Source organism: Nicotiana tomentosiformis, chromosome 5 (genome assembly GCF_000390325.3).
Source record: "Nicotiana tomentosiformis chromosome 5, ASM39032v3, whole genome shotgun sequence".
Taxonomy (NCBI): Eukaryota; Viridiplantae; Streptophyta; class Magnoliopsida; order Solanales; family Solanaceae; genus Nicotiana; species Nicotiana tomentosiformis.
Window position 1 is genome coordinate 76,229,987 of NC_090816.1, and position 22,019 is coordinate 76,252,005.

At 40.8% G+C, this 22,019-nt stretch overlaps 1 protein-coding gene across 1 annotated transcript; it reads left to right on the plus strand.

Annotated features, from left to right (window-relative positions):
- Window positions 1-20,918: 20,918 nt before the first annotated feature.
- On the plus strand, window positions 20,919-21,431 carry LOC138892598 (uncharacterized). Its single transcript, XM_070176334.1, has one exon. The coding sequence runs from the start codon at window positions 20,919-20,921 to the stop codon at window positions 21,429-21,431; it is 513 nt and encodes a 170-aa protein (XP_070032435.1).
- The last annotated feature ends 588 nt before the right edge of the window (window positions 21,432-22,019 follow it).

The window sequence follows — 22,019 nt, forward strand, 5'->3', positions numbered from 1 at the left end:
CGAGGAAGGTATGAGATGGCTTATGGGTATCGAGACAATGCGGTTTCGTAATTTGGGTCACTCAGGATGAGTGTTGTTTAAGGTCCGTTAAGTGTTTGAATATGACTATTATTCTAGAGGCAAGTCAAGAGTAAATTGGAAGAAGTTGAGTCAGTTAATAATGGTTTGAATCAGCATGGTTGTGGGAATTACCGGTCCCTTCGTTGTTAAGCTATACAGGTGATTCGTGGCTATACGTGTGGTCTTGACGGCCACCGTAATTTGATTGATTTGGAGGTATTTGATTCTGATGGCCTTGTTATGGGTAAATGGATCCCGGAAGAGTCATAGCGGTCTACACTTCGACTTGAGGGTTGCATTTTCTGTGGTTATGGGAATTTGGTTGGGGTTGCAATTGTTCTTCTAAGATGAGTAGATTAAAAGGGGTTCTAGCCAATAAAGTGTTTATTCTACTTGTGGTTTAGGGGTTATGGTGAAATTCTTGGACTCTTACGTAGCGGCATGATAGGTGCAGTGAGCGGTATGGAAATTGGAAGTTGAGGATCAAGGTTACAGTTCGGTTTTGATAAGAGCGTCACGAGCTCGGAGGAGCGAGGGATGATTTCAGATGTTTAGTGTAGGATGACACTATTGTTGGGCAGCCTTAGGATGGTCTATTTTGTGGTAGGAGTGTTGGGTATTGAAATGCGGATGCTTGGCTAGTACGATAGAAATAGCATGGTCGATGGCCATTGTTGTTCAGATTTTGCTACCTGGTGCGGAAGGTTGTGGGATTATATCCCACGGGAAGATCATATAACTGTAACGTGTTAGTCATTCGATTGTTAGAGATTGAAATAAGGTATGGAGATTTTTGTACTGTCGCCAATAGGAGAGGTTATTGCGTTGAGGCGCTCTATTCTTTTGGTTGTGGACTATGGGAGTTTGTTACGAATTTGACAATTGCTCGTATGTGTCATGAATAGGGTCATTGTGGATCCTTGAAAGGTTATTGGCCAAGTATGGGATGATGAATCAGCTTGAGGTCCATTAGTAAATCTAATGTGAATGTATGCTTTACATCAGGTCGGATGTGTTCATTCAGTATTGCATTGCTTATGGAGGAGTCTTTGGGTGTTGGATGTTATTCCTACCGTCAGCTATTCTATGTAATACTCTATTATGCTATGGTTGTGAGACGACTTGATTGTTCGCACATGTGTTGTGATCCCTTGTAGCTTGTGGTGTTATATGAGCATGATGGCTTTAGATATCAATTGGTTGTCTGATGTACCTTAGTCAAGCTTGGCGTTTGTAGCGCATGGCGCTATCCGTCTCCCTAGGGTTGTGTTTATTCACTTGGCTTGCTTGTGGTCGATATTTGGGCATTTAGTGGGTAGGAACAGTTTGGCTCGGTAGGTACTTCCTTGTTGATTGTTATGTATGGATTGGGTGGCACGCCGCCACGAGTATCATGTTTGAATCGGGTTACACACCGCAACGGTATCATGTGTGGATCGGGTTGCACGCCGCAACAGTGAGATGTTGAGCATGGTTCCTTATACTTATTTTGTGTGTCTTGTTTCTCATCTCTAAGATAGGTTCATAGCACCTGTTCTACCATTTTATTCGCTACGCGGGTTGGGTAGTTCCTTGCCAGAGTTTGTTCTTCCTTATGGGTCACATTTGAGTTGTAGATTGTTGGCGCATTGATGGCGTCATATGAGATTTTAGACGGTGTTTGAGGTGGCTTATTGCGCGAGCAACTTATACTGAGTGAGACGAGGTTATTGGACCTGAGATCAGTGCGATCAGGTTTATATAGGGTATATTAAATAGAAAATATTACTATTCAGTTCAGAATGAGGTAATGGTTCTTGTCAAGCGGAGAGACTCTATGATTTATAGATTTATAGCTTCTACGGTTGGAGGATGTTATTATGGGCATACGAATTATGCTGTGCATTGTGTTGTTTCTGCATGGGTGCATGATCATATTTGGTACAGAGGGTCGAGATTGATACGGTGTTTGTATGTTAGAATCAGGTCTTGTGAAGAATTCCGGGTGTTGGAATTTGGTTCTAAGGCTTGTTGGCTAAGGTAAAAAGGAAGGATCTTCAGCCTGGTTCGATCTAATGTTCTCATGTAGGATTAGTGAAACAACCTCGGAATCGAGATTTGAAGGTTCCAATAGGTTCGTATAATAATTTCGGACTTAGGTGTGTGTTCGGGTTTAGTATCGAGTATCTCGGGAGCACTTCGGCGCTTATTGTGGAAACTTAGCATTTTGAAGGTTTTAGAATTTCCTAAGTTTGATTTAAAGTGGATTTTTATGTTATGGATGTCTGTTTGGGATTTCGAGCCTTGGAATAAGTTCGTATCGTCATTTGTGACTTGTACATATAGTTTGGCGTCATTCGGAATGTTTAAGTGTAATTCGGGCGCGTTCGTTGAAGTTTATAAGTTTGAAAATTTAAAGAAAGGTTTCGATCGTCGATTCATAGTTTTGATGTTGTTTGGTGTGATTTGAGGCCCCGAGCAGGTTCGTGTTTTGTTTTGGGACTAGTTGGTGTGATTGGATGGGGTCCTGGGGGCCTCGGGTGTGTCTCGGGATGGTTTCAGACCATTTTCCTTTGTTTTGTGATTTCTGGTTTCTGGAGTTTGGGTTGTTCATCTTGACCGCGTAGATAGTCTCGCGATCGCGTAGTGTTGACTGGAGCTGGTGAAGTTGTTCTTCGCGATCGCGGAGTTTTGTCTGATGGTTCATCACGTTCGCGTTGCAAGGGTCGCGAACGCGAAGTGTTAGCGAGGTGGCCTGGGCTTGGAAGGTTGTGCTTCGCGATCGCAGGGATAGGTTCCCGATCGCGGAGGGTTTTGGTCTGAGGCATGAAGGCTTGGCCTTCGCGTTCGCGTAGCTGGGCTCGCGTTCACGTAGGCTGATCAGGCAGAGTTTCGCGATCGTGTTGCTTTTGTCGCGTTCGTGTAGAGGGAATCTTGGACAACTGATTTTGGCCTTCGCCATCATGAAGGTATTCCCACGATCGCGAAGAAGAAGGACCTGGGCAAACTTGTTTTTAAATCGGGACTTAGCTCTCATTTTTCACTTGGATGGCCGAATTTAGGGAGCTATTTTGAGGAGTTATTCATCAAGCAATACGAGGTAAGTGATTCCCACTTATTGCAAGTTAAATACATGAGTTATATATGGATTAAACATGAAAATTCATGGAAATTGTGGGATTTTAAGGTAAAACCTAGAATTTGGTAGTTTTAGATTTTGACCACGAAATTGGACATTTAGTAAGGAATAGTTTATATAATTGAGTTTTTGGTGTTATGGGTAAAGTTTTCGGAATCCGGGCATGTGGGCCCGAGGGTTGACTTTTCGAGCGGAGTTGGAAATTGTTATAAATTAATTATTTATGAGTGTTGGAGCATATTTTCATTGGATTGAATGTTGTTTGATTAGTTTCGGATCATTTTGATTTGAATTGAGGAGTTAGAGAGGCATTGGAGCCGGTTATTGGAATTTCGGAGCGAGGTAAACGGTAAAATCATGGAAACCTACAATTTAAATAGAATAGATAGTAGAAGTGTGTGAAAGCTAAGCAAATCACAATGCAAATTCTAGAATATACCAAAATCCGGTGTCACAAGTGTATGAGCATCTATTAAGGAGTACAATAATAATACCATATTTGTCTGGAATATGAGATATAGAGGATAAAGTAAATACATAAAATGGAGACTCCGAGGGCTGCGGTGCGTAGCATAGAATACAGCTCCTCATAAAGTCTCCTCAGCAGCTACGCCTACTCACCAAGATGACCATCAAAGGAACCTGTCAGATCCTGCACATTTAGTGCAGAAGTGTAGCATGGGTACGTAAATCAACGCGTACCCAGTAAGTATCTAGCCTAACTCTGGAGAAGTAGTGATGAGGGTCTAACATCAACACTTAATAGTGGTCCAATAAATAAAATACAGGGAACATAAATAGCCATGGAATACAACAGGACCAATAGAATAAGGAACAGTAGATAACGAAGTCCTTTAACAAATATTATCAGGTAAAATGCCCCCAAAGGCCACATGCTATCTCAATAAATAGGAACCATCAATTAAATATCCGATCTCAAGTCATAGAGAAAGTGTTACGTAATTCCCAAGTTTAAGTAAGAGGGTAATCTCGTGGGTAATCAGACTCTTAGCGATTTTACGCACGAATTATGCCGAGGTCGTTCGGCCCGATTCATATAGTCGTGTACATACACTGCCGAGGTCGTATGTCCCGATCCATGGATGCATCCCATAGTATATATAAATATCGCCGAGGCATTCAGCCCAATCCACAAGAAAAGGAAAACTCTTCGAATTTGCGAATTTTGTATTTACAACTTCGAGGTAAGCCCATAAAAGAACATAAATTATCATCAATGATTAACAGTCCGCCAAATCTCTAGATAATGAATCTCGATTTAACATAATCTTTAACTAAATTCTTACGCATTAATTCAATCAATTCAAACTAGAAAACTGAGTTCACATAGTGCAAGTAATAGCATAAATAAGGCCTACGTCTACCCGAACATAACATGAATTTTAGATACGCACGGAATCTCATCACCTCGTGCATACGTAAGCCCCACAATTAGTAGCAAATAACAATTTAAACACCTATGGGGTAGTTTTCCCCTCATAAAATTAGACAGGAGAGTTAATTTCTTTATCTACTAAAACTTATGATTTCAAAAATAATGAAAAGAATAATTGAATTGATAGTTCACCGTTGGCTTTCCTAAAGGCGACGTTGGGCGCCATCGCGACCTATAGTGGGAATTGGGTCGTGACACCAATAACAATAACCACTAACAGCTCAGATCGTAAAGAAAACAGTACAAGTAAATAACTCAATGATATCATAATTAGCTTGTTCATATTTCAAGAATTTAGACATGCTTTGCAAGTATAACAGTTAAAACCCAACACAGGTAAAACAGTTCATTTACTAGCTAGCATGAGTAAAGTACATCTCTATGCCTATATGTCAAACTAACAATATCACAGTGGGTCCATCAGAATAATCGTACTTAGCACTGTACGAGTTCTTGGCATAACTGCCCATCATCAAAGCACGTATATAAAACATTGTGCCTACGCCCACTACTGGTATATCAGACTCCTGAGGGGCAGATCCTGCCTAAGCACTAATCATAATCATATAGCCCAATACTGAGGTATGGTGCACACATTGCCCCAAATCAATAGCACTTAGCCCAATATGAGTCTGGCATACGCGTCACCTTATAATCAATACCAAATCAGCTCTTGCCCCAAATCTAGGCATGATTTATAACATGAATCATAGTTTAAATAATCAAACATGTAGGGAAAACATGTATGTAGCAAGGCATGATAGCAAAACAATCCCACAATATCCTAAAAGCCGCCACTAATAATGAGTAATCTGGTGCACGCACACACGCCCGTCACCTAGCGCGTACGTCACCCCAATACTTCTCTGATAATATAGTTCCCAAGGGTAAATACTCTCAAATATAAGTTTAAAAATATTTCTTATCTCAAAACACGCAACACAATACTCCAAAAATCACTTCCCACGTGAATTGACCTCCGAACGACTCGTATCTAGTCACAAATAACTTAATATCATCAAATAATGCCGTAGGAAACAACTTCAAACAATAAAGTTTCGGTCTTTATCAAAACCAAAAGTCATCCTGGGGCCTAGACCTCGGAACCCGACAAAGTCACAAATTCCGAACATTCATTCAATTACGAGTCCAACCACACCAAAATCATCCAATTCCAACCTCAAATCAACCTTCAAATCCTCAATTTAATTTTTAGAAAAGTTTTAACGAAAATTCCCAAGTTCTATAATTTAAATCACCAATTAAATGAAAAGAAATAAAGATGGAATCATGAAAACTGGACAAATCCGAGTCAAAAACACTTACCCCGATCCAAATCGTAAAAATCCTGTAAGGCCCCGTAAGATTTCGCAAAGGAAAAATAATATTTCGTGGTGCCGAACCGGGCTTACGTGTTTGAGGATTGTATAAATTCTTCGCGGCGAGCTTGCTCACCGCGGCTCAAACTTTTTGGGTTGAACAATGCACTGGAAAGTAAAGGAAAAAAATTTGGGCAAAAGAAATGCACTCCTGCGGCCAAGTATGCGGCCACAGAATAACTCTGCGGGCCACATAATGGTCGCAGAGTGAGACAGTCTTTTGGGGCATTTTTGATGTCATTTTTCGGCCCATTATGCGACCGTAAAATCATTTCGCAGGCCGCACTCTAATTTTCGGCCCATTGTTGTTGATGATGATAATGATGTTTGAATGTGGAAAGGGGAACTGGAATTATGAAATATGGCCAAGTGCCAAGAATGACTTTATAATTGTGGCCACTAGTGCCAAAGAATTAAAAGGATATGAAAGAAGTTTGATGTGAGATAATTGACTGAAAAAGGTAATGTCTCGGGTGAGACGGCCTAGCCGATCGGGTCGTGATCGGACGCCATACCGCACACATGGTGGTGACTGTGCTGGAAATTATAATGAAATTGTGGTTATGGTTGATGTCTCAAATGAGACGACCTAGCCGATCGGGTCATGATCAGACTCCATGTAAGAATACGGTGGTATTGTGAATTATGGTATATCGGCACTAAAGATCACCCAACCTAATAACATGAAAATTGACTTGAAAACTTATGTGATCCTTAACTTGATGTTTTAGTATTATTTGAAGCTCTTATTGAATTCTTGACTGTTTCCCCTTGTATTATTATTCATTATATTGAGATGGTGTTTAGTTTTACATACTAGTACTATTCGACAGTACTAACGTCCCTTTTGCCTGGGGCGCTGCATCTTTAAATGGATGCAGGTGGTTCCATAGCAGGCAGTGTTGATCAGCGATAATGGTACATCCTCTTCACAGCAGACTTGGTGAGCCCCACTTCATCACGGGGTCATATATTGTATCTTTTGTTTATATTATTATCACGTCTCGAGGTATAGCCGGGGCCTTGTTGCCGGCACTATTATAACACTGTTTTATATCTTTTAGAGGCTCTGTAGACACTATGTGGGTTGTACATGGGTGCTAGAAATGTCAAACAAGTTATGTTGTGTTTTGATCACTTGTTCCACTCAAACTATAAGAATATGTGTATTTTGAGTCTTAAAAGTGAAGTAACTAATGAAATGATTTAGTATTGTGTACATGATCTCCCTACTGTCTAATTAACGAAATTATGTCTTCTCTTGATCATGGGTGCGTTGGATAGAAAGCGTCTAACAGGCTTGCTTGACCGGGTTCACTCGGTTGGGCGCCGGTCGCGTTTTTCGAGTTTGGGGCGTGACAAACATGGTATCAGAGCCTAAGGTTTTAAAGTGTCCTAGGATGTCTCGGAGCCGTGTCTAGTAGAGTCCTCCTTATCGGTGTATTGTCGACCACATCTATAAGTTGGAGGCTACTTTGACATTTAGGAATAATACCCTTCTTTGATATACTGAATCGTGCGATGAAACTGATTGTGAAACCGTTCCTCCTCTAACTCATGCATTCCTTTAACTTTCAGTACATGGCACCTAAGAAGAGAGCAAGAACTGGACAAGGAGCCAATGCCGCCTGAGGAGTGGCAGTTGACCCTTTATTTGGTAATGCAGGGTGAATATCAGGGGGCTGGGGATAATACCCCGACTGCTACACTGCCTTATTCCACTACACCTGACCAGGTCACACCAGTTCCTGCATATACTGAGGGTGCAACGGTTCCTCCAACTGATTCCACCTCCAGCCCCAGCTTCCGGTTCTGGTATTTCTGATGGGGATCTTAGGGGAGCTATCCATATTGTGACATAGATAATGGCTTCTCAAGCCCAGAGATCAAATGTTGCACCCACTTCTTCTAGCCAACAAGGGGATTCTAGTGGTTCTAGAGTGAACAGGTTTCTTCAGTTGGATCCTTCGGTGTTCACAGGTGTTAATCCCGAGGAGGACCCATAGGACTTCATTAATGAAATGCATAAGACTCTCCGGGTTATGCACGCTACTGAGACAGAGGAAGTGGAGTTGGTCGCCTACCGCCTGAAAGGGGTGGCCTATTCTTGGTTTGAGCTGTGGGAGGACTCTCGGGAGGAGGGGAGCCCTCCAGCGATGTGGAGTGAGTCTGCTGACGCTTTCATGGACCATTTCTTGCCGGCCGAGACTACGGCAGCTCGTGCCGCAGAGTTTGAGAACCTTAAGCAAGGAAGTAAGAGTGTGTGAGAGTATCATATGGAGTTCGCACGTCTGTCTAAATATGCCATTCTCATGTTGCCTACTATGGAGGCTAGAGTGCGCCGGTTTGTGCAGAGCCTTAACCCCTTGGTTATCAATGAGGCCGCTGCAACTGCCTTGAATTCAGATATGAACTATGGGAAGATTGTAGCATTTGCTCAAGCTACAGAGAACCATAAGTTGAAGAACATAATGGAGCGAGAGGGTACCAGTAAGGCCCGGTCCGCGGGCAACCTTGGGGAGTCATTTGGTGGGGGAAGATCAGCTTTTAGGGGAGGGTCATCAGGGCCATCCCAGTCTTTTGCTTAGTCTTCAGCCAGTGCACTGCTAGCAGGGCCCAGTCAGCAGCATGGGAGTCATTTCAGGCCCAATCAGGGCAGCAGGAGACCCCACCAGCAGGGCCAATTGATAACAACACGATAGGGGTCCAAGAATTACTAAAGAAAATTAAGAAACGTGCAGAAGCTAAAAGAAAATAAAGAAACAAAAAAACAACGAAAAATTAAAGATAGATTGAATTCAAGAAAGAGTTTCTTGAATTCAAGAAGTCTATTCTTGAAGTTGAATCCTAACAACAACAATTAGCTAACAAAGAACTAATCTCCTTTGGTAGAGAATTAAAAACAAGAGATAGATTGTGAAACCCGACCCTTTAGAATAACAAGAACAACAATAAGCCTAAACTTATCACCTTTCTTGAATACCTAGAAGTGATCTAAGATTTCGAAAGAGTTTAATCTTACCACCTTAAGTTGAGTCTTGAAGGTTGAAGAATAAATCCAAGAGTAGCCACACACAAGAGTGCAAGAAAAATCTCACAATTTTAATTGATATTGTCTATAATAATCTAAAATCTAAAAATAAAGAAGATACCCCTTTATATAGAGAGGGGGTCACGAAATTCCTACCTAAAAACAAGGAAATAAAGTCCTAAACTACTTTGGACAACAAGTCCAAATACCTTAGGAAAAGGAAAAATACTAGGAAATAAAAACCAAGTCAATCTTGGAAAGTAACTACAACAATCTTAGGAAAAGGAAAACATAACCTTAATTACCTAGGAAAGCAATAAATCTAGTACCAAAATATATGGAAATAAGTTAAAACCAATCTTGGATAGAATCTTGAAAGTCCCAAACCAATCATGAATAGGATCTTGGAAATCTTGAAGGCAACTTGCAAGAAACATGGCACCAACTTGTACTAAACTTCTATCACGCCTATTGAGCCTTTCTTGGGCAGCAAGTAAGTCATTTTTATGTTATAAAAACGTGGCTTCATGTAGGACTTATTGGGATGCAAGTTTGGACACATTTTTAAGTTGCAAATAGGTCCAATAGTGACCTGTTCTTGACCTTCTTCAGAGGATGTCTTTTGGGATCTAATCCACCTTTTCTTGGACATGAATTTGGACCATAAAATAATTATAATACCTATACAACTCATATCCTTTATCCTTGAGCTCTCCATCCCAATTAACAACTTCTTTATTTGCACTTGAAGTCTAATGACCTTGTTTTGCAACTCTTTAGCTTGACATCTTGTTAAAGGCCCTCTTTGAGATTCCAAAGCTTCATTCTTGTCCTTGAATAGATTTGAGCTTCCTAGGATGCTATCATTCCCCTCTTTTTGAAGAAAATTCGTCCTCGAATTTCGACCTTGCAAGAAAAAGAAGTCACGCACTAGTAAATGGCATCCACTAATCTGAAAAAATGGTAGGAATAAAACAAGATAGTGACCATATGTCCACTTAACCCAATTAATCCCAATAGGTGTAAATACTCCTTTATAAAGCATATGGACATCATCATCCCAATAAAATTTATGCCTACTTAGAGTTGTCCAATAAAAACCTCTCTTAGATGCACTCTGTAATGAAATTTGCAATGCGATCTTGTGAATAAGGTAGTCCAAACATGTGCATGCCAAAGAAATTACAAAATATTGGTCATGCATCCATTTAACACAAGTATCTCTGCCACATGTATCAAATAAGACACTCTTATGATATAACCAAGTATCAATTATAAATCCCATGGATTCTTCTACATGTAAGTTATTCAAAGAAGCACATAAATTCTCAGAAAGGTCATAAGAACCCATAAATTTCAAAATATAAATTTTAATACACTCAAGCTCATGATTATAACTTTCCCCAATAATATTCGCAACATCAATGGATTCTACATAATTGCTCAAACTGTCACAGAAAGAGTCATAGATAGGTTCATGAAAGAGTATTTGATCACTAACGTCATAATAATCATGCATATCCTCTTTAATAGTAGCAAATACTTTTACAGGCTCACAATTAACATGCCTAGAGGAATGACTTCCCATCAAACAACAAAACTCACATTCTAGCAATTTATCACATGAAAACTCATTAGACACTTGAATAAAAGAAGAAAGAACATTTAACTCATTAGCAAGCCTCTTCTCATAAATTTCTTGCCTCTTTCCACCAAGTTGGAATGCATAATCATCTATGTCATACTCAATTTCAAAAGGAAGCAAATTACTCTTGCACTTTAACTTAGATATTACAGTTAATGACTTGATATGCATCAAAATATCATCATCCACAAAAATTATAAAGTCACCAACATACGAAATAAGAGTATAGTTCATTACCTCCAAAAATATCTTAGGTGTTCTAGGAAGGTCAAGAATGTGAATGAACCAATTATACGTATCATACTTGGACTTATTTACTAATGGAACAACATCACCTTGTATTCTTTTATGCAATGATTCCAGCTTAGCAATGGCTTTAGGAAACTCCATGTCATAAACCTGTAAATAAGAATTAAAATAGTCAAAAGGTTCAATAACAAAGAGTTTAACCAAGCTTTTATCTTCCACTATCCAACAAGAATTAATTTCGCCTAATTCATGTTGGAATCCAATTGGATCCTTTACTACCATTTCTCGCACCTCACCTCTCCTTTCAAAAGGTCTTTCAACACGTGGCTGCACAAAATCACAAGAACTAAAACAAAAATGAGTTAATGGGTTTGGAAGTAAAGAAATTTTATTCTTGCTTACACTCTCTTTGGATTTTATCACAAAACTAACTTTTCCCTCACCCTTAAGCTCTTTTCTCTCACTAAAGTTTTTTTCTTCTTCTTACTCAAACCCTCTTGTTTTTCTCTCTCTACCTCAAAGACTTTTCTTATCTCATTGCCTTCTCTCTTTTCTTTTCCCTCAAGCTCACTCTTTTTCTCAATTGACATCCTATTCTCTTCACTCAATACAACCTATCCTTTTTCCTCTCTTGGGATGTCAACATGCACTCCCTTACTCCTCTCATTCTTTTCTCTCTCATATTTTTTCATATTCTCTTTAACAGTCTTTTCATCTTCATAAATTTGTGAGGGAGTCAAAGGTCCAAGAATAAGTTTCTTCCTGTTAACCTCAAAAGAGTATCTATTTTTTTCCATGTTATATGAAACTCTTCTATAGGTATACCATGGCTTTCCCAACAAGATATGATAATTATTCATGGGAATCATATCACACCAGATCGCATCCTCATACCTTCCAATAGAGAATAGTAATAATACTCTTTTATCTACCTTTACTCCTCTCAACATGTAGGGTTCAATATGCTCAACACAAGGCAATTTCAAGTTTTCAACCATATAAGTGCTAATTGAGTTATAGCCAAACTCTTTGTCAATTCTAAGAGCACAAATCGAAGACATCACTTTAGCTCTTGTTTGAGAAATAATTTTACCATTGTCTTCCTTCCATTTAGTATACTGTAAGTTCGACTTTTCAAGTTGTTGAGTCATAGCTCGCCTCCTTTCACTATAACTACCTGTTTGAAACATCTTGAACAAAGATTAGAAGAATTATGTATCTCTCAAATTTTGGCTTTTTCCTCTAATGTTCTCGCCTCTCTTGCCTTTTTTCACTCAAAGCAACTCTTGGTCGTTAAACTTTAGATTTATTAATAAACCTTACTAGTCACAACCCTTAGTGATAAGAATGTGGAGTTAGAAAAAGAAAAGGAAAGTGAAGGACCAAACCTTGGAAGAATAGGAACTGGTTATGTAGAAAACAATAAGGAAAGAATTTTGAAAACCCAAAACCTACAAGAATAAGGAAAGAAGTTACCTTAATCTTCAAGAACTAGGATCCCCTCTTCTTGTTTCCTTTCTTGACTTGGAAACCAAATAACACTTGAATTCTACAAATAATAATGAGCCATAATGTTTTTCTTTTAGCTGATTTTCGTTTTTTTTGGTTTTTTTTGGTTTTATTTTTGGTTTTGTTTTGCTCAAGAACCTTCCAAGATTATCAAGATTGAAATTTTGATTAGCCTATGCTCTGATACCACTTGATAACAACACGATAGGGGTCCAAGAATTACTAAAGAAAATCAAGAAACGTGCAGAAGCTAAAAGAAAATAAAGAAACAAAAAATAACGGAAAATTAAAGATAGATTGAATTCAAGAAAGAGTTTCTTGAATTCAAAAAGTCTATTCTTGAAGTTGAATCCTAACAACAACAATTAGCTAACAAAGAATTAATCGCCTTTGGTAGAGAATTAAAAACAAGAGATAGATTGTGAAACCCGACCATTTAGAATAACAAGAACAACAATAAGCCTAAACTTATCACCTTTCTTGAATACCTAGAAGTGATCTAATATTTCGAAAGAGTTTAATCTTACCACCTTAAGTTGAGTCTTGAAGGTTGAAGAATAAATCCAAAAGTAGCCACACACAAGAGTGCAAGAAAAATCTCACAATATTTATTGATATTGTCTATAATAATCTAAAATCTAAAAACAAAGAAGATACTCCTTTATATAGAGAGGGGGTCACGAAATTCCTACCTAAAAATAAGGAAATAAAGTCCTAAACTACTTTGGACAACAAGTCCAAATACCTTAGGAAAAGAAAAAACACTAGGAAACAAAAACCAAGTCAATCTTGGAAAGTAACTCCAACAATCTTAGAAAAAGGAAAACATAACCTTAATTACCTAGGAAAGCAATAAATCTAGTACCAAAATATATGGAAATAAGTTAAAACCAATCTTGGATAGAATCTTGAAAGTCCCAAATTAATCATGAATAGGATCTTGGAAATCTTGAAGGGACCTTGCAAGAAACTTGACACCAACTTGTACCCAACTTCTATCACGCCTATTGAGCCTTTCTTGGGTAGAAAGTAAGTCCTTTTTATGTTATAAAAATGTGGCTTCATGTAGGACTTATTGGGCTGCAAGTTTGGACACATTTTTAGGTTCCAAATAGGTCCAATAGTCGCCTGATCTGGACCTTCTTCAGAGGATGTCTTTTGGGATCTAATCCACCTTTTCTTGGACATGAATTTGGACCATAAAATAATTATAATACCTAGACAACTCATATCATTTATCCTTGAGCTCTCCATCCCAATTAACAACTTCTTTATTTGCACTTGAAGTCTAATGACCTTGTTTTGCAACTCTTTAGCTTGACATCTTGTTAAAGGCCCTCTTTGAGATTCCAAAGCTTCATTCTTGTCCTTGAATAGATTTGAGCTTCCTAGGATACTATCACCAATCAGGAGGGAGATTCCAGCAGCAGCGGAGGCCCCCATGCCCCAGGTGTGGGAAGATGCACCTGGGGATCTGATACATGGAGCTACCTATATGTTACGAGTGCGGATTGAGGGGTCATATTCATAGGGAGTGTCATTCATTCCGCCAGGGTGTGGGCAGGGGCACAGCACAACCATCCAGTTCTGCAGCTGCTACATCTTCAGCACCCCCTCCAGCTCGAGGCACTCCAGCACCAGCAGGGCGTGGTGCAGCTAGGGGTGGTGCGCAAAGTTCAGGAGGACCCAGCTGTTTCTATGCTATGAGTGGTCCCCAGAGTGTTGAGGCTTCTCCAGATATTGTCACAAGTATATTGACAGTCCAATCTCATAATGTATATGCTCTTGTTGATCCCGGTTCCACCTTGTCCTATGTTACCCCTTATGTTGCTATGGAATTTGGGATAGAACCGGAATAACTTCCTAAGTCGTTCTCTGTATCTACTCCGGTTGGCGAGTTTATTATGGTCGTAGGGGTTTATAGGGGTTGTGTTATCGCGGTGCGTGTTCAGGACACCGTGGCCGATCTCATTGAATTGAGGATGGTCGATTTTGATGTAATTATGGGAATGGATTGGCTTTATTCATGTTTTGCCAAGATCGATTGCCGAACTAGGACTGTGAGGTTTGAATTTCCAAATGAGCCAGTTGTTGAGTGGAAGGGGGATAATGTAATGCCAAAAGGTAGGTTTATTTCTTACCTTAAGGCCACGATGATGATTAATAAGGGGTGTATCTATCATTTGGTCCGGGTTTTAGACACCGATGCTAAGGCGCCTACACTCGAGTTTGTGCCAGTTGTGAATTAATTTCCAAAGGTCTCTCCTGTTGAGCTCCCTGGGATTCCGCCAGACAGGGAGATTGATTTTGGGGTTGATATGATGCCAGGCATACAGCCTATATCTATTCCGCCCTACAGGATGGCACCAGAAGAATTGAAGGAACTAACGGAGCATCTAAAGGACTCTTTAGAGAAGGGTTTTGTCCGGCCGAGTGTGTCCGGCCGAGTGTGTCCGGTCCTTTTTATAAGGAAGAAGGATGGGTCACTGAGAATGTGTATTGACTATCGGTAGTTCAACAAGGTCAAGATCAAGAATAAGTACCCACTGCCAAGGAGGGATGATTTGTTTGACCAATTGCAATGTACTAAGTACTTCTCCAAAATTGATTTATGATCCGGGTATCACCAATTGAAGATCAGGGAGCAGGATGTTCCGAAAATAGATTTTAGAACCCGATATGGGCACTTTGAATTTCTGGTAATGTCTTTTGGGCTAACAAATGCCCCAGCGGCTTTCATGGATCTTATGAATCGGGTTTTCAAGCCTTTTCTTGCTTCCTTTGTGATAGTATTCATTGATAATATTCTTGTGTATTCACGAGGTCGAGAGGACCATGCTGATCATCTCAGGGTAGTTTTGCAGACTCTACATCAGCACCCATTGTACGAAAAATTTTCAAAATATGAATTTTGGCTTGAGTTTGTCACAGTCTTGGGTCATGTTGTCTCCAGAGAAGGAATTAAGGTTGACCCTCAAAAGATTGCAGCGGTGAAGAATTGGCCTAGACCTACAACGCCAACCGAGATTCGCAGTTTCTTGGGCTTAGCAGGGTATTACAGGAAGTTTGTGGAGGGGTTCTCTACTCTTGCCTCTCCGTTGACTAAATTGACTAAAAAAGCGGTTAAGTTCCAATGGTATGATGCTTGTGAAAGGAGCTTCCAGGAGTTGAAATCAAGACTGACTACGGCACAGGTGTTGACCCTGCCAGAGGGTACAGATGGGTTTGTGGTATATTGCGATGCTTCAAGGATCGGGCTTGGGTGTGTGTTAATGCAACACGACAAGGTGATAGCTTATGCTTCTAAACAACTCAAGAATCATGAAAAGAACTATCCAACACATGATTTAGAACTTGCGGCGGTGGTATTTGCATCAAAAATTTGGCCTCATTATTTGTATGGGGTCCATGTGGATATATTCACGGACCATAAGAGCCTTCAATATTTTTTCAAACAAAAGGAGCTGAATCTGAAGCAGAGAAGATGGCTTGAGTTACTCAAGGATTACGACATCGATATTCTATATCATCCGGGGAAAGCCAATGCTGTGGCGGATACTCTTAGCCAGAAATCTATGGGTAGTTTAGCACACTTGGAGGCATATTAAAGGCCATTGGCTAAGGAAGTTCATCGATTGGCTAGTTTGGGAGTTCATCTTGCGTACTCTAGTGAAGGAGGGGTGATTGTACAAAATAGGGCTGAATCATCACTTGTTGTGGAAGTCAAGGAGAAATAGTACAATGATCCATTGTTGGCACAACTAAAAGAGGGGATTCATAAACGTAAGACCATGGCCTTTTCTCTTGGCATGGATGATGTTACACTAAGGTACCAAGGGCGTCTATGTGTTCCAAATGTAGATGGTCTCTAGGAGAGAATCATGACTGAGGCTCACACTTCTAGGTACTCCGTGCACCCGGGCTCTACAAAAATATATCATGATCTTAAGGAAGTCTATTGGTGGAATGATATGAAAAGGAATGTAGTAGACTTTGTGGCGAGATGTCCAAATTGTCAGCAAGTGAAGGCCGAACACCAAAGGCCCGGTGGGTTGGCACAAAACATAGAAATTCCAATATGAAAGTGGGAAATGATTAATATGGACTTTGTGGTAGGACTACTGCGCACTCCGCTCAAGTTTGACTCAATTTGGGTGATTGTGGATCGACTCACGAAATCAGTACACTTTTTGATGGTTAAGGCTACTGACACAGCAGAACAATATGCTCAGTTGTATATGAAAGAAATAGTCAGGTTGCATGGCACTCCAGTTTCCATCATATCTGATCGGGGAGCACAATTCACTGCTAAATTTTGGAAGAAATTTCAGCAAGGTTTGGGTACTCAGGTGAATCTTAGTACAGCCTTTCACCTGCAGACTGACGGGCAGGTAGAGCGGACTATTCAGACGCTCAAGGATATGTTGCGTGCTTGTGTTCTTGACTTCAAGGGTAGCTGGGATGATCATCTTCCACTCATAGAATTTGTTTACAACAACAGCTATCATGCTAGCATTCAGATGGCACCGTTTGAGGCTTTATATGGAAGGAGATGTAGATCTCTCATTGGGTGGTTCGAGATTGGGGAAGTGTAACACCCCAAAATATTTTGAAGTACTTAAGTGTAAAGCCCGGTAAAATTTGCAAAGAAAATAATGTTTCATGGTGCCGGACTAGGCATACGTGTTTGAGGATTGTAAAAATTCTTGGGTTGAATAATGTACCAGAAAGTAAAGGAAAGTTTTTGGCAGAAAAGCACGTTTATGCGGTCTATTATGCGACCGCATAATCACTCTACGGGCCGCATAATGGCCGCAGAAGTGAGCAGGAGAGGGCCATTCTGGAAGTAGCTATGCGGTCGACTATGCGACCGCATAACTATTATGCGGTGCATTATGCGACCGCATAACAATTATGCGGACCGCATAGTGACCGCATACACAAATAGATTTTTGATCATTTTTGTCAGCAATTATGCGACCGATATGCTGTCTGCATATCCATTATGCGACCGCATAAACGTTCCAGAGCTCCATTTTGGTGTTTTTAAAACCTGACCCTATTTCCTTAAATATACTCTTTGGGCCATTTTTGAACTATAATCTGATATTTTAGAGTGAGAGAGAGTGCCCTAGAGTGAGAAGGTGTTCTTCAATAATTGTTCTTCAATTCTTGCCCAAGTTTTGGAAGATTAAGAAGGGAAACTCACTAGGTCTTCATCCTAGAGGTAAGATTCTACACCCTAACCCTCACTTTCGAATTTTGTGTAGATTTGGATAATTAGGAAGCTAATTTCTGGGCAGGAGGGTTGTTTATTTACATGCATGTGATATCAAGGGGTGTAGGAAGATATTTGAACTAGGCATTGTAAATATAGGGTTGTGGGATGATGGAATTCTCCATAAAAGGGCCTTGAAACCTTATGCACACCTTGTGTTTGATAAAATGCTCAAATGAGCTAGAACCATGATCATCTTCCTAATTTTGGTTCAATTTTTTATATTTCTAAAATAGATTGAAGTTGCTAAGAATTCCGGAACATTTAGAGTGTAAGGAAGCTCAAGTGAGGTATGCTGGCTAAACTCTTCTTTAAGAATTGGAATTCCCAATATCCTTGTAGGTTCTGAGATATTGATTATAAATGGAGTATTCCGATAAGTTTTGTGATGAAGATATACGTTCAATTCGTGTTTCAAATGCTCTTATCATATTGCATTATAAATTGAGGATGTGTCACAAACTATGGATTATGTATTCATATGTTATAATTTCTAGTAGTGATTTATATGAAAGTTATTATGCCAAGTTATGTAGAGATTGTGATTGTGATACACCTCCACCCGCATACATTGGGGTGAGGCGGCATGACCGCTTTGTGTGGGGATTATGGTATAGAGATTGTGATTGTGATACACCTCCACCCGCATATATATTGGGTTGAGGCGGCATGACCGCTTTGTTTAGGGATTATGGTATTGTGGGACTGCACCGCCGCCCGCTTACATTGGGGTGAGGCGGTACGACCGCTTTGTGTATAGTTTTGGTAGTGGTGTGGCACCACCACCCGCATACATTGGGGTGAGGCGGCATAGCTGCTTTGTGTTGGTGTTGGTATCGTTGATGCATTTCCACCCGCATACATTGGGGTGAGGCGGCATAGCCGCTTTGTGTAGGTTCTTGGTACTGTGATTATAGATCCACCCCCCATACATTGGGGTGAGGCGGCAGGGCCACTTGATTAAATTTGTGGTATTGTACGTAAACTTCCACCTGCATACATCGGGTGAGGCGGCGGGGCCGCTTTGTGTGAAGATGGTTACAGAGGATCTCATCTTAAATCCTATAAATGTTATTTATAGCTTTTAATAAGCTTGCTATAGTTTAAACGGTTATCTATATTATTCTATTGCTGCACTGGTTCATCATATTCATCTTGTATTTTTGAATTCTTAAATTAGTGTTTAGTTTTCATACTAGTACTATTCGATGGTACTAACATCCCTTTTGTCGGGAGCGCTACATCTTTTAAATGGATGCAGGTGGTTCCACAGCAGGTGATATTGATCAGTGATAGCAGCACACCTTCTTCCCAGCTGACTTGGTGAGCCCCACTTCATCTCGAGGTCATGTATCTTTTGTTCTTTGTGTATTCTGTTTGAGGTATAGCCGGGGCCTTGTTGCCGGCATTATCATTGCACTCATCTTTCTTTATAGAGGCTCCGTAGACATATTGTGGGTTGTATAATAGTACTGGGAAAGTCAAACTCGTGTGTTGTGCTTGATTTACTATTTCCACTTCAGATTATGAAAAATGTATTTGGAATTGAGACTTTAAAATAAAGTAACTGATGGTAAGAAATTGGTATTGCAGCATTATCACTTTATTGGTTGATTAACGAAAACATATATATTCTCTTTATTCATGAATGAGTTTGGGTAGAAGGAAATCTAATAGGCTTGCTCGGCCGGGTTCACTCGGTTGAGCGTCGGTCGCGCTCCTCGATTTTGGGGCGTGACAAACTTGGTATCAGAGCCTAAGGTTTTAAAGTATCCTAGGATGTCTCGGAGCCGTGTCTAGTAGAGTCCTTATTATCGGTGTGTTGTTGACCACATCTATAATTAGGATGCTACATGGGAATTTAGGAATAATACCATTCTTTCATGTTCTTGATCGTGCGATAAAGCTGGTTGTAAGATTGTTCCTCCTTTAACTCCTGCGTTGCTCTAATTTTCAGTACATGGCACCTAAGAAGAAGGCAAGAACTGGCCAAAGAGCCAATGTCACCCCAGGAGTGATAGTTGACCCTATAATTGATGATGCAGGTGAGCACCCGAGGAGTGAGAATATTCCTCCAGTTACTACACTGCCTGACTCAACTACAACTGATCAGACCGCACTTATCCCTACACCTACAGAAGGTGCAACGGTTCCTCCAACTGATATTCTAGTTCCACCTCCAGCTCCAACTTTCGATTCTGGTGTGTCTGATATTAATATTAGGGGAGCCATACAAATATTGACACAGATAGTGGCTTCTCAGGCCCAGAGATCGAGTGTTGGGCCTACTTCTTCTAGTCATCCAGGGGAATCTGCTAGTTCCAGGGTGAACAAGTTTCTTCAGTTAGATCCTCCAGTGTTTACGGGTACTGATCCCGAGGAGGACCCCTAGGACTTCATTAATGAGATGCATAAAACTCTTCGGGTTATGCATGCTATATAGACGGATGGAGTAGAGTTGGCCTCCTACTGCCTGAAAGGGGTGGCCTATTCTTGGTTTGAGCTATGGAAGGAATCCCGTGAGGAGGGAAGCCCTCCGACAAGGTGGGTTGAGTTCACAAATGCCTTTATGGATCATTTCTTGCCTGCCGAAACTAAGGGAGCTCGTGTCGCTGAGTTTGAAATCCTGAAGCAGGGTAGTATGAATGTGTGGGAGTACCATATGGAGTTTGCACGCAGGTCCAAGTATGCTATTCACATGTTGCCCACTATGAAGGCTAGTGTATGCCGGTTTGTAGAGGGCCTTAGACCCTTGGTTATCAATAAGGCCTATACAGCTGCCTTGAATTCCGATATGAACTATGGTAAGATGGTGGCATTTGCTCAAGCCACAGAGACCCGCAAATTGAAGAATAGAATGGAGCGTCAGAGTAGCAGCTAGGCCCGGTCCGCGGGCAACTTTGGTGGTTCTTTCGGTGGTAGTGGTGGTAGGTCGGTATTCAGGGGAGCGTCATCAGGACCATCCCAATCATTCGCCCAATCTTCGATGGGTGCACAATCATCTGGACCCAGTCAGGGCAACAGGGGAACCCACCAGTAGGGTCGGCCCGACAGAAGGTTTCAGCAACGGAGGCTTCCATGCCCTAAGTGTGGGAGGATGCACTTTGGGTCCTGTTTCATGGACCTACCAGTATGATATGGGTGTGGTTTGAGGGATCACATTCAGATAAAATGCCGCTCGTCCCGCCGAAATATGGGCAGAGGTGCGGCACAGCCAGCAAATTGTGCAGCTACTACATCCATAACACCTCCAGCTCGAGGCACCCCAACACCCACAGGGCGTGGTGCAGCTAGGGGTGGTGCACAGAATTCGGGAGGACCCAGCAGATTTTATGCTATGCGGAGACGTCGGGAATCAGAGGCTTCTCCAAATGTTGTCGCAGGTATATTGACTGCCCAATCTCATGACGTATATGCTCTTATTGATCCCAGTTCCACTTTGTCATATGTCACACCTTATGTTGCTATGGAATTTGGGATAGAACCAGAACAACTTTATCAGTCGTTCTCTGTATCTAAACAGGTTAGTGAGTCTATTTTGGCCGTGCGGGTTTATAGGGATTGTTTTGCCACATTGCATGGTCGAGACACCATGGACAATCTTATTGAATTGAGAATGGTTGATTTTGATGTGATAATGGGGATGGATTGGCTTTATTCATGTTTTGCCAAGCTTGATTGCCGAACCAGAATTGTTAGGTTCTAATTTCCAAATGAGCCAGTTATTGAGTGGAATAGTGATGATGTGGTGCCAAAGGGTAGGTTTATTTCCTACCTTAAGGCCACAAAGATGATCAACAAGGGATGTATTTACCATTTGGTCCGGGTTACGGACACCGATGCTGAGGCACCTACACTTGAGTCTGTGCCTGTTTTGAATGAATTTTCGAGAGTATTTTCGGATAAACTCCATAGGATTCCACCAGACAGGGAGATTGATTTTGGGATTGATGTGATGCCAGACACGCATCCTATATCTATTCGACCCTACAGAATGGCATCAGCAGAATTGAATGAGCTAAAGAAACAATTGAGAGATTTGTTAGAAAAAAGGTTTTATCCGGCCAAGTGTGTCGCCTTGGGGCGCACCGGTCCTTTTTGTAAGAAAGAAAGATGGGTCACTGAGAATGTGTATTGACTATTGGCAACTGAATAAGGTCACAATCAAGAATAAGTACCCACTGTCAAGGATAAATGATTTGTTTGATCTATTGCAAGGTGCCAGGTTCTTTTCCAAGATTGATTTAAGATCCGGGTATCACCAATTGAAGATCAGGTAGCGGGATATTCCGAA